This window comes from Macrobrachium nipponense, chromosome 1, assembly GCF_015104395.2.
Source record: "Macrobrachium nipponense isolate FS-2020 chromosome 1, ASM1510439v2, whole genome shotgun sequence".
Taxonomy (NCBI): Eukaryota; Metazoa; Arthropoda; class Malacostraca; order Decapoda; family Palaemonidae; genus Macrobrachium; species Macrobrachium nipponense.
Genome location: NC_087200.1, coordinates 34,977,986 through 34,991,256, shown reverse-complemented (window position 1 = coordinate 34,991,256; position 13,271 = coordinate 34,977,986). Strand labels below are relative to the sequence as shown.

Below are 13,271 nucleotides of genomic sequence, written 5' to 3'. Positions count from 1 at the left end.
CTGTCTGGCATTCTTGAACCTCTTCGGCGCTCACGAACTTGACTTCGCACACCCGGTCTCGGCGAGCAGAAGAGAACTTCCTTATTTGTTCAGTTTTGTTCTCTAATGCTCTTCTCGGCTTGTGTGCTGTGATTCTTAATAGCGAGAATGAAGTTCATTGAATTCTAAGTGAGATTTGTATACAATACTTCTCAAATCAGTGCGCGCCCTTGTGATTCTGAAACTTGAAAGTGAGGTGCACTGTTTCATTATTTTACAGATTAATTGGTTTGAAGTCGTTCCTCTCATTTCGAAGTTGTCGTGAGTGCACTTATGTTGGAAATGTATAAGCTTCATTTGTGACAACCGCTACCTAAACCAAGCATAGTTTGCCATTGCTCTCCTCCCACCAGCTCATCAAAACCAATGAAACCAAGTGTTATGACTGATTAAGTAGAATCTTTGATTATATGAGAAAATAAGTAGCCTAGACCGTGTGCTGATTATGGGATGTATTACACAGTTTTATATATGTGAGCAGTGCACATAGGCCTCCTGATAAATGTAAATATTACGGTATATAGTCAAGCTTGCATTTTAAAATAAATTTGAGAACAAACTTTGGCTGTAAAGCAATACGACACTTTTCCGCAAAGAATAAAAGAGAAACAAGACCACCATGAGAGAAATAGTTCACATCCAAGCCGGTCAGTGTGGCAATCAGATTGGATCTAAGGTAAGTCGTACTAAGTCGTGCATTTCTTCCTTCACTGTTTTCAAGAATTGAGTAGCCGAGAAACCATTGGTTTTGCATCTGAGCTATGTGGTATGATAATATTAGTAATAAGGTGTTAATCCTTAATGAAAGTAACACTTACCGGCACGCTGTCAAAGAATTCGGATCGAAAGAGATGACGTAAGTGAGCATCGGTAAACCAAATGCTCAGCGTAGCCTGGGTCAACCAAGATTCGTAATCTCCCAAGAATGTGGCCGATAAGGTGACCTTTCCAGGACAGAGTCAGGGGCGAGTTACTTGGCTTCTTTGAATGTTAGGTGCGATGCAAAATATCCTGAGTAGGTCTGGAATCTGGTAACGACATTGCAGAAAAGAGCACACCCCGTCAGTCGGCATCTTGTGGAAGTAGCCTAGGATATTATACTATGAATGGGTAGATAGGTCGATAAACGTGATTGTTATTCCCAGAATTCGAGATACCATTTAGGTCTGTCTCTCGTATTGGTTAGGTTATCTTTAAACTTTAAGGGATAGCTGTTCCATCATGCATTAGATGGAAACCCAACAGAAGACGTATCACGTAAGGGTGTCTCCACAATACGGTTTAACACTATAAGCACAGTAAGTTATCGCCTCGATATGCCAAATAGACTGGAGAAAAAATAAGCAATATCGTAGAAGATCTTTTGCAGACTGGATAATCGTATAAAGCACCTGATAGGACCACCAATAAATTGTTAACTTGTACTCAGCTAGTTTATGATATATGGTACATATTTTATTGTAGTATTTGACCCACCGTGACAGACCAACTAAAGTAGTGACGTGTTCTAGAAAAAGGTGACTTAAAACTCAAGTTCCCTCGTGAGTGTCTTCGTGTTTCTCGGTGATCCCCTTTCAAACCGGTTTCACAATGGAGCCGAAGAGAGGAAGAACCAGAAACAAAATTCAGCTTTTTTCTACCTTGGTAGTATCTACAGTTTGGGGTTTGTGACTGATAGTCTTTGCAAATGTTAAAAATCCATTTTTATGAATGTAAACTTAAAATCAAATGAGGTCAACAGATTCCTTTTATTGTCTCGCAATAAAAAAATGATTCCGTTGATAATGAAAATTGATCGAAATTCAAATTTTCTCCGTTAACTGTGACGTTCTAAATTCAAATCGTGAATTTCAAGAATGATTGCGTGCCTGATGGAATAAGGTTGAGAGATAAACAACCGTAATTTTTATCTAAGGGGAAGTTAGGGGATAAAAGAAAACGGAAGTTGAATAGCTTAACCAGGGCACTGATTGCACGTCCAACAAAGGAGAGCGAGAGATAAGTTGAATAACCATCCTTTTGTCCGTTGAGTAACTGGGGCAGCGGAGTACGAGAATACTAGAGAGTGCAGGCCAGGTAACGTCAGACAGTCTTAGGACAGTGTCCAGACTTAGAAGCCATAGAAGAAGACTGTTTATCCCTCACCTCTCTTCGCTTTTGTCAGTTTCTCTCGCTCTCATTCCATTCTATTCCCGTTCTTCCTCTTTCTTTTGGTTTCTTTCGGCTTCTCTCACGCTCATTCCATTTCATTCTCGTATTTTTCGTTGTTTGTGTTACGTTTAAAGATCATTATATGCTTTTCTCTTCTTTGGCTTTGCGCCGTTTTGTGCGTGTCGGTCATTTTTCGTATTCTCAAAACATTTTTTTCCCTCAGAAGGGTCGTTTAAACTTCGTTGTCTTCCAACGTTTTCATATTTACTGATGGGTTTGTTTGGGGATCAGTATAGGAGAATAATAGCACTGAAAGCTACAACGATTTTACGATTTCGTTTCAATCGATTTATCTCAAATGTCTGAGTCAACTTATCATATCCTTTTAGTCTGTCTTATGAAAATGATGATGTCATGATGCCTGTGTTCGACTGTATAATTTTCCTCGATATGAATGTTTACAGGTATGCCTAATTTATCTTGCAGTACACCGTATGCATTACTTAAGGTTCTTTGCAGCGTTCCTTCGGTCCTTAGCTGCAACCCATTTCGTTCATTTTACTGTATCTCCTTTCATATTCTCTTTCTTCCATCTTAAGTTACAACCTCTCATAACAATTAATTCATAGTGCAACTGCGAGGTTGTCCTCCTGTTACACCTTTCAAACCTTTCTCTGTCAATTTCCGTTTCAGCGCCTAATGACATAGTAGGTCCCAGTGGTTGGCCTTTAGACTAAATTCTATATTCATTTGACTTCGGTTCACTTATCCAGATAGCCTACGTGTATTTCCACAGACATAGTTTTTTTTCTTCCTCTTCTTCTTCGTCTTTAATACAATTCTGTGTCTGTAAGAATATATTTCCTTTTATCCTTTATGCACTCCACTCCACCCACCCTTAGTATGTACGTTTTCATTTATTCTCATCGTTACTTTTTATATATATATTTGCTCTTTAAATATTAGTGTGTAATCATCTCCAGTTACCCGTCTTTATCATTCTACATTTATATCCAATGAGTTTTCATCCTATTCTACTTAACTTGCTGGGTGTACAGTAGATTATACATACATACATACATACATACATATCATATATATATATATATATATATGTGTGTGTGTGTGTGTGTATGTATGTATGTATGTATGTATGTATGTATATATATATATATATATATATATATATATATATATATATATATATATATATATATATATATATATAATAAAAGAATCTCATAAACACGCCAAAACCATAGAAAGTAAGTATAATATTTATGAGACTGTTGTCTCTATATTTTGGCGTTTTTATGGGCTCTTTTCATTAGATGGACTATTGTAACAGAACATTTGTACCAGTAATATATATATGTATATATATATATATATATATATATATTATATATAATATATATATATATATATATATAAATATAAAAATTGAATTTTGGTTACTTATACGCACCTGTCTTTTTTATATACAGAAATGTTAAGCCACAAATATATTTTAATAGCCAATTCCCTATACCGCGGGGATGACTTACGTATATACATAACCGTGTACAAGTGGCTGGGTTTATTATTTACTTCGTGGTTACACATTCCCATTCATTATCCAGTTGGCTTGTCTCCGTATTTCAGCGTAGCGTAGGTTGGGTGTTTTTATGTATTGATTGTTTGGGTATTTGTATTTATTGATTATTTTTGGGGGTATATCATCCTTTGTATATATTTTCATTCATTATGTACCGTTAGTATTAGTATATTTCTTTATCTTTTTACTAATTAATTTTTTCAATGGAGCAAATTCCCTGTCTTTATTTGTATTTCACTTCATATCCTCCATCTTCGTTGTCACTTTTGTGTTATTTCTTCATGATTTACGCTGCAAATGTCATCATTTTCCAGTGTAAAACTTTAGGTGGAATCTGCGCAAGTTTTGTTGACTGGCGTCTTGCGCTTGTAATCCTCAATCAGTAAGTTTAGTTGGTTTCTACTTCCAAGCGAACATCGCTTCCTTTTGTTTTCCAGCTGACTTTGGTCCACAAATTCATAGTCGGATTATCGTCCTCGGTATTTTTCATGGCTCTCAGTTGATCTATTTTTGTAGACTTCTCCATACTAAGAATATGATGAACCTCATTTGGATGTTATTGGTTGTCGCTGTTGAAAGCGTCAAATAAGACGAACTTTTATGAGTAGATTATGAAATCTGTTTCTACGCAATCTCTTAGAGGCAATGAGATAACTAATTGAATGTTGACAATGGAATAGTCATCCAATTGCCCATAACTAGCCCAGGCCCGATGGGATCACGGAAAAGAACGGCCTGTAACCCACTGAGAAGAGGTAGAGACATCTTATCAAAAGAGGGATAGATTGACTGATGTATTATCACGAAATGGCATCGCAGTTATATTTAGGACGTATGACGATGTTGAAAGAAACTCTGCAACTGTATCGGCACCTCAGTGGCGTGGTCGGTATGGTGCTGGCGTACCACCTCAGTGGTCGCGAGTTCGATTCTCGAGCATTCCAATGAGGTGTGAGAGATGTGTACTTCTGGTGACAGAAGTTCACTCTCGACGTGGTTCGGAAGTCACGTAAAGCTGTTGGTCCCGTTGCTGAATAACCACTGGTTCCATGCAACGTCAAAACACCAAACAAACAAAGCAACTGTATTTTAGTTATTGTGAGAGTTGGGAGTTTTCGCTCTTTGGCAAAATAATATCTTCGTCGTTTTCGCTATAACGTCGGGTTTTTAACTTAGCACACTCGTGTTAATTGCTCTGACTCGAATTCTACACCAGTAAGAAAGTTTCGATCTTTCCTAGACAGTGACCCCAATGTTTTCGGGGCTCGTTATCTAGGACTGATATATATGAGGTCATTATCTTCATGATATTGACAGTCTTTTGTTTGTTCTTACGGTCATCCCCAACGGACTTGTACTAAACGTGCCACAAAGGTGGTATTACATACCGGGTTTCTCGTAAGGGGTCAGCGTCCTCAGTGTACCTTACTGTTACACCTTTCGAACCTTTTACTGTTCAAATTTTATTTCAGCACTGAATGACCTCGTATGTCCCAGTACTTGGCCTTAGGCCTAAATTCTATATTCAACTCAACTACGTACCGGGTTAAAACCCGTGGGAGTCACTTTTTAGAAAAAAGATCCAAAAGTTTACCTTGAATTATATAAATGTTTTTGCCCATTGTGTGCTGATCTCTCTCTCTCTCTCTCTCTCTCTCTCTTGATCGCATGTTCCCCAAGACATTTGACGGAGAATGGAGAGGGGCGTGTAAGTGCTGATTCCAGGACTGCACTTTATGGAGACTGAAAACGCAAGATCTTTCTAGGGGTCAAGGAACCTGCTGTGTCGATAGTTATTTTTACACGTGATGTATGGGTGCTATGACCTATGCATAATGTATATAAATATATATTCCCAAGGGGATGTTCCCCCCTTCTCTACTGTTGCGACGGTAATTGCCAGATTTAATAACCATAAATCAGTCAGGTATCCTCTGTTTTTTCCTTTATTATCCCCTCGCGTTCCTCAGCCTCTGGTATATGTTGTTGTTGTCGTTTTTTTGTTTTTTTTTTTTTTTTTTTTTTTTTTTTATAAAAACCTGTCTCCATTTCCCCTCTTATTTGTGGCCTCTTCAGACATTATTCAAACGTCAATTTTTCTTTTTTGTTGCATCTTTTCAAGCCGTCCTGATACTACTTCTGTATCCCACTGTGTCAGATGTCAGCTCGCTTCCTAAATCTTTTGTTGTCTCGGGCGTCACGTCGGGATTTCTCGACATCCCGACAGTGCTTGATTTTGAAACTCCTAGTTACCCTTGGTTTCTTATTTTTCATTTTATTTTTCGAATGAATATTCTTCACCCTTAGGAACAGTAAGTCCGTATCTCAAAATAGGCAATCAACCCCCCTCAATATTCACTCCAGCAATTAGGTAAGTGAAAATGTATGAGATTTGAGGATCTTGCCGAAATTAAGAACCGGAAGATTTCGGCGAGAAAATCCTCAACTCCGGATTCCCCATCCCCTATCCCCGCCCCCCGCCTCTCTCTCATATCCGTAGGGGATGGGGTAGTGTCGTCATGCATCTCATGCGGTGTAGGTAGGCATTTCTTAAGGTTCTCTGCAACGTCGCTCAGGTCACTAGTTGCAACCAGAGGCGTCATGCCCGTGGTGTACGGTGGTGGATAGGGTGGGAGGGAGGACGCCGGCCCCCCCCCCCCCGGCTCGAATTTTTTTTTTTTATGTAAGGTAATATACTTATGAAACGCCGAACCCCTTTACTGTCACTTTCAATTTTAGGTTAAAGAAGAACAGTAACCCTTTCAATTTGGGGCACCCGTAGTGGGGTAGTGCCGTCAGTGGACCTCATGCGGTGCAATGTAGGCATTACTTAAGGTTCTTTGCAGCGTGCCTTCGGCCCCAAGCTACAACCACTTTCGTTCCTTTTACTTTACCTCCTTTCATATTCTCGTTCTTCATCTTACTTTCCACCCTCTCCTAACACTCTATTCTTAGTGCAACTGCGAGGTTTTCCTCCTCTTACACTTTTCAAACCTTTTACTGAATGACCTCATAGGTCCCAGTCCTTGGCCTTTATCTTAAATTCTATATTCAACTCAACTCAGTCAGTTTGGGCCGTGTTCAAGTTTGCTCACTTTGACAACCCCCCCCCCCCCCCCCCCCCCCACCTTCAAAAAAAAAAAAAAAAAAAAAAAGATGACACTTTTTTTTTTTTTTTGGCGTGGTGTAAAGACTATGCTTCCATTGAGGGTTTTACAAAACATTGACATGCAGTCTTTAAAGCAATACGTGACTAGATCATTTCAGAAGCTGAGAGGGAGGAAGAGTCAAGCTATGTTGGAAAAGGGCAGCGAAACTTTGTTTTCACTGTCCACGACTTGGTGGTCAACTCGGTTTAACAATTGCAGAGCTCTAGCAGATAATACTATTGGAGTTGTGAAAACCTTGAATGCAATCTGGCAGGATCGAAGTGATGACCGTCAGACACAGGAGGTGAACCAGTATCTCTCCTGAGAGCAATTGGTTTTGATTTTTACTTGACATTGACAACATTGACTGATCTTTTGAAGCTGTCTCACATTGCATCAAAGGATCTACAAAGTTAACCTCTTAACATTGCTGCAGCATCCATTCAAGTACAAGCACTGATTTCAAAGATCAAGAAGAGATCTGATGAACAGTTCGAAGAGTATGGAATCTAGCTCACACAATGGCCAATTCAATTGATGTTGACTTCATTGAAAAACTTCCCAGAGAAACATCAAGAATTTTGGATGAGAAAGTACAGAACGAAACAATACTGGGTAGCAAATATAAAATCGAGACAATTTTTTTTTCTTTTTTCGCAGTGGTGGATCTATTTTTATCTTCCCTAAGGAGCAGGTTCCTTTCTGATTGAATGCCTCTTCTCGCCTCAACTGATACCTGCAGAATCCACCCATCATAAAGTTGAACAAGCTGAAGTCCCTCTACCCAAAGGATCTGGATGAAGAAGTTGTTTTGGAATACAGGTTATTTCGCAATGTATTCTCATCATCAGATGAATCAAGGTCATCTCAAGGCACACATCCCCGTAGGAGGACAGTGCCGTCAGTGGACCTCATGCGGTGCACTGTAGGCATTACTTAAGGTTCTTTGCAGCGTGCCTTCGGCCCCCAGCTGCAATCACTTTCGTTTCTTTTACTGTACCTCCTTTCATATTTTCTTTCTTCCATCTTACTTCCCCCACTTCCCCCCGCCTCCTAACAATTGCTTCATAGTGGAACTGCGAGGTTTTCCTCCTGTTACACTTTTCAAACCTTTTACTGTCAATTTCCGTCTCAGCGATGAATGACCTCATAGGTTCTAGTGCTTGGCCTTTGGCCTAAATACTATATTCAACTTAACTCAAGGCATCCATGAAATCTCCCTGCACATGGTGGAAAATATAATGTTGCAGCTTTATCCAAATGTTGCAGGAGCATATCAGGTGGTGCTGTATAGCCTTACCTGTGTCGTCGTGCTCATGTGAGAGGTCATTCTCCTCCTTCACCTTTGTTAAGAGCTCTTTGAGGAGCACAATGAGTCAGACTCTCCTGAGTGACCTTATGGTCGTAGCAGTTCAAGCTGAAAAACTACAGTCGCCAAGATCTTCAGAAGTTGTGGACTGATTCTGGAACAATGTTGCTAGACAGAAGATGATGGCATTTCTTTGCATACTCACGAATGTTTGATTTATGATTTCTCATCTGAAATCCAGCAATAATATTTACAGTGTATTGTGTTTATCAGCAGCAGGTTCGATGGGCAACTGTAATTGTGGATGTGCACTGAAAACGCCAACAACATTCTTTTTACTGTACCTCCGTTCGTATTCTCTTTCTTCCTTCTTACTTCCCACCCACTCCTAACAATTGCTTCATAGTGCAGCTAATGCGAGGTTTTCTTCCTGTCACGCCTCTCAAACCTCCCTGCTCTCAATCTCCCTCTCAGCCCTGAATAATCTCATAGGTCCCAGCGCTTGGCCTTTGTTCTAAACTCTATGTTATTCAGCTCTCTCTCTCTCTCTCTCTCTCTCTCTCTCTCTCTCTCATATCTTCGTGAGATTCCGGTGCTCGTTAAGAGATCGATGCAAAACTGGATCTTTGTCAGTTCCAGCATCAAATGGCCCAGGAGCTTTGTTGATGACAAACTGGAAGGTCACGCAAGAGCACAGGCCACTCGGAAGACACCTGCCCAGTTACCACGAAAGCCTGGCGACCTTGCACGGACAGGGGAGTCAAAAACTTGGTCGTGACCTTGCACGGACAGGGGAGTCAAAAACTTGGTCGTGACCTTGCACGGACAGAGGGACATGGGAGGGTTCTCTAGTTTTTGGTCATCTGTTAGGGTTTTATACGATTTTTGGCTTGGTGACATTATTATTATTATTATTATTATTATTATTATTATTATTATTATTATTATTATTATTATTGGGTTTATTGAAAATAATGGCTATTTCAGCAGCGTATATTTTGCATAAAAGTATCTCTATTCTTATTACTGACTCTTCTTCTGTACTCAAGTTGGCTATTAAAACGCCAAATCGGGGACTCGTGTCAAAAACGTGGTATTTGCCAAATTGAATACATACACAATGCAGTACACATATTCAATTTGACAAACACCCCCCCCCCACCTTTTTTTTTTTTTTTACATGAATCCCCCATTTAGCATTTTCATAGCCAACTTGTAATAAGAAGAATAGAGAAACTTCTATACAAAATAAACGCAGATGAAATCGCCATTATTTTCAATAGAACTTGTATCAATGAAGGTCTTCTTCCAGCACACATTGTTATTAGTGTCGTGGAGCGCCGCTCAAATGTCGCGGGTTCGCGTCTCCCCCAGGCCTATGAACAATCACTGGCTCTGCATATCATGATCAGTTACTGCTGCAGTGGGAGGTTGAAAACAACATTCTTTGGAAGCTTGAATTTCTAGTCAGTGGCCCTTGTCTGTTTGTTCCCTGTGAATAGGTTTCATCTACCGAGATGATAATTATAATAATATATTGGAAGGAGACCACCTTTCAAACAAGTATCGTTGAAAGATATTGCTGCATCAGCTGCAGTTAACTTGTAAATATTCTTCTCTATTTTTCTAATAACTGCTTTCTCTCTGCTATTACAACTGGCGAGTATTGCGCCGATATGATTCCACAGGAGTCAGTCTCAGGGATATGATAGAGAAGACTATTTACAAGTTCAATGCAGTTAATGCAGCAATATCTTACAACAACAATAATGATAATAATATTATCATGGAAGAAAAGCCTCATTCAAGCACATTCTGTTAAAAAGAATGGTTGTGTTTAGCGAATTAATTTAATATGATAACCTTTCTATTCTTCTTATTAATCGATTTCTTGCTCTGCAATGTTATTTAACAACTGGTCAATATTCATCCTGGTATTTAATAGAAAGGATGCGGGAATGCTTTTTTATTCTTACAAAAAAAAAAAAAAAAAAAAAAAAAAAAAAAAAAAGGGATTCTGACGGGATTCTGGTGGCTGGTATATCAGAGTCCGTGTTCGTGCATGGTTCGTACGGCACAGCAGAACCCCTGTTATTTTTTTTGAGTAAACATAAAAAAGCATTCCCGCATCCTTTCTATTAATACCAATATGAATATTGGCCAGTTATTAAATATTATTGCTGAGCCAGAAAAGCGATTAATAAGAATAAAAGTTATCATATAAAGTTCATTCGCTAAACACAGCCCTTCTCTTTTAACAGAATAATAATAATAACATTATTATTATTATTATTATTATTATTATTATTATTATTATTATTATTATTATTATTATTATTATTATTATTATTATTATTATTATTATTATTATTATTATTATTATTATTATTATTATTATGCAGATAACAGGAATATCTGCAAATAAATACCAAATTAGATAATTACATAGGACGCCGTTACCTTATAAACAGTCACATTAATTTAGTTTTCGTGGAGAATTAATCGCTTTGAAATGTGATTCATTGAGAAACTGGCGCAGGTTCAGAATCGGCAACTAATTAATCTGCTCTTCCTTCCTGTCTGCAACTCCTGCCGATCGTTTTGTGGTTTTCAGCAGTGAGGTGAAATGTTGGTGGGTATTGTTGCTTAGAGCCTTTTGATCCGTTTTCCCGCTCGTTTTACATTTCCCTGATTCTTTTCAGTCCCCGTGACTTCTTTCTTTATATGTCAACATGCAGTCAGTTCAGTGAGTAGACCTATTGTTGTTGTTATTATTATTATTATTATTGTATGCTGGAAGTAAACCCTATTTTAAATATATTCAATTAAAATCTATTGCTGCACTAATTTGATAGAGATTCTTCCCTGTTTTTCTAATTGTGGTTTTCTCATAGTTGTTTAAACTGGTGAGCAAACAATAAAAACTGACATTTCTTGTTTCCTGCTTTTCGACGATGCCGACCTTCGGTGCGTTGCTCACCAGTCTAAACAACTATGAGAAAACCACAATTTAAAATATAGAGAAGAACCTCTATCAAATTAATGCAGCTGAAGCAGCAATAGTTTCTGATAAAACATATTATTATTATTATTATTATTATTATTATTATTATTATTATTATTATTATTATTATTATTATTATTATTATTATTATTAGATTCAAGCGTCTGCCTTGTTCAAATTTAGAACTGCATATTTGTTTTGTTTACATTAAGTTTCGCTGTAAACATACATCTGCTGTCCAGAGCATAATTGAAAGCAGACAAAGTTTACACCTGTTGCAAACACACGTCATAGGCCAGCGGTTCTCAGCCTTTGTCACTCCATTCCCACCTTCACGAATTCTCAACATTCGTGTGGCTCCCCTTCACTTTTCTCCCAAACCCCACCCCGCCAAAAAAGGGAAAAAAAGAAATAATAATAAATAAATGAATAAAATGTTGATGAAGACAACGCCCTTGCTTTATTACGAAGTTTACAGTCATAATTATCTTATATTTGATAGATTTCTGTGATATGCTTAACTTACATCACTAGGCTACGAAAGACTAGCAGACAATAGCAAATTTAAATTTGGCTGGGAAAAAGTTCAATCAACCTCTGCATGTTTTATCACACATCAGTGGGAAGGCTGATATTCTTTCTTTTCAGTCAGCTAACGAATCCGAGGTTGTGTCACTGACAAAAGAACATTTTCTTTGCCGGGACAGTGATACAAATTCAGATTCCTAACATTATTTAGAAATGTATAATTTGCAACAGCCCACTATGGCCCCCAGGTTGAGAACCAGTGTCATAGGCCTACAGAAACACAAACACACATCATCTCCCCCCTGGACGTAAACCTGCGCTAACACTCGGCTCAGCAGATGCCCCGTCCTGATAAGGGAAGCCAAGCTGGCGTTATTGATCGGATAAGTGCATATCGCGTTACTGATCTCCAGTATATAAGTGGGAAACGGAGAACTTCGAGCGTGGTCGCTGCTCTTTGGAAGACCTCAACAGACAGACAGACTGACAAAGTAAGATAGCCTAATCAGAAAAAATACATTTTCGATAAGAGAAAAAATATATTGTCGATAAGAGAGAAAAATATATATGCTATAAGAGAAAAATTTTCGATAAGAGAAAAAACATTTTCGATATGAGAAAAAAAATATATTTTCGATAAGAGGAAAAAATATTTTCTCGATAAGAGAAAAAAAATATATTTTGGATAAGAGAAAAAATATTTTCGATACGAGAGAAAATTATATTTTCGATATGATAGAATGAATTAATATGTATATATATATATATATATATATATATATATATATATATATATATATATATATATATATAGTCGAACACACAAACACACTGCAAATCACAGCACGAAGGCGAATTAAATGAGGTTAAGAGACAGTCGGTTATAAAACTGCCATAGAAGAAAGTAGAGGAGAGAGGAAGAGCCAGATAGGAAAGCTTAAAGACAGAGTCTCGGAATCGAACTGACCATCTCCGTAGGGGGCTAGTGCCGTCAGTGCACCTCATGCGGTGCACTGTAGGCATTACTTGAGGTTCTTTGCAACGAGCCTTCGGACCCTGGCTGCGACACCTTCGTTCATTTGACTGTACCTCCGTTCATATTCTCTTTCTTCCATCTTGCTGTCCACCCTCTCCTAACAAGTGTTTGATAGTGCAACCGCTTTGATGTTTTCCTCCTGTTACGCCTTTCAAACCTTCTACTGTCAATTTCCGTTTTAGCGCTGAATGGCCCTAGTTGCCCCAGTGTTTGGTATAATGCCAAAAATCTATATAAATAAAAAATAAAAATGTATAAATGGTAAAAAGGTGACTTTTGGTTCTTGACACTCATCGTGATTTAAAATTGTTCACCAGATTGGAACCCTTCATGCCATTGTGCCCTAACTATTTTTTTCTTCTGTATACAATATATAAACACAAACGGTCTTTCCGAACTGACGTAGACATTAACCTCGGTAGACGCGTCCGGTACTCGCAAGACTTGAGCTAAATCCA

The 13,271-nt window shown here is 38.2% G+C and overlaps 1 protein-coding gene across 1 annotated transcript in view; it reads left to right on the top strand.

The window, feature by feature from the left end:
• The window catches only part of LOC135219227 (tubulin beta chain-like), a 66,001-nt gene continuing 52,730 nt past the window's right edge, over positions 1–13,271 (top strand). The window contains exon 1 of the mRNA XM_064255812.1: positions 1–715. Within this exon, the coding sequence (XP_064111882.1) occupies positions 659–715 (57 nt within the window). The 5' untranslated portion in view covers positions 1–658. The remainder of the gene's footprint in view (positions 716–13,271) is intronic.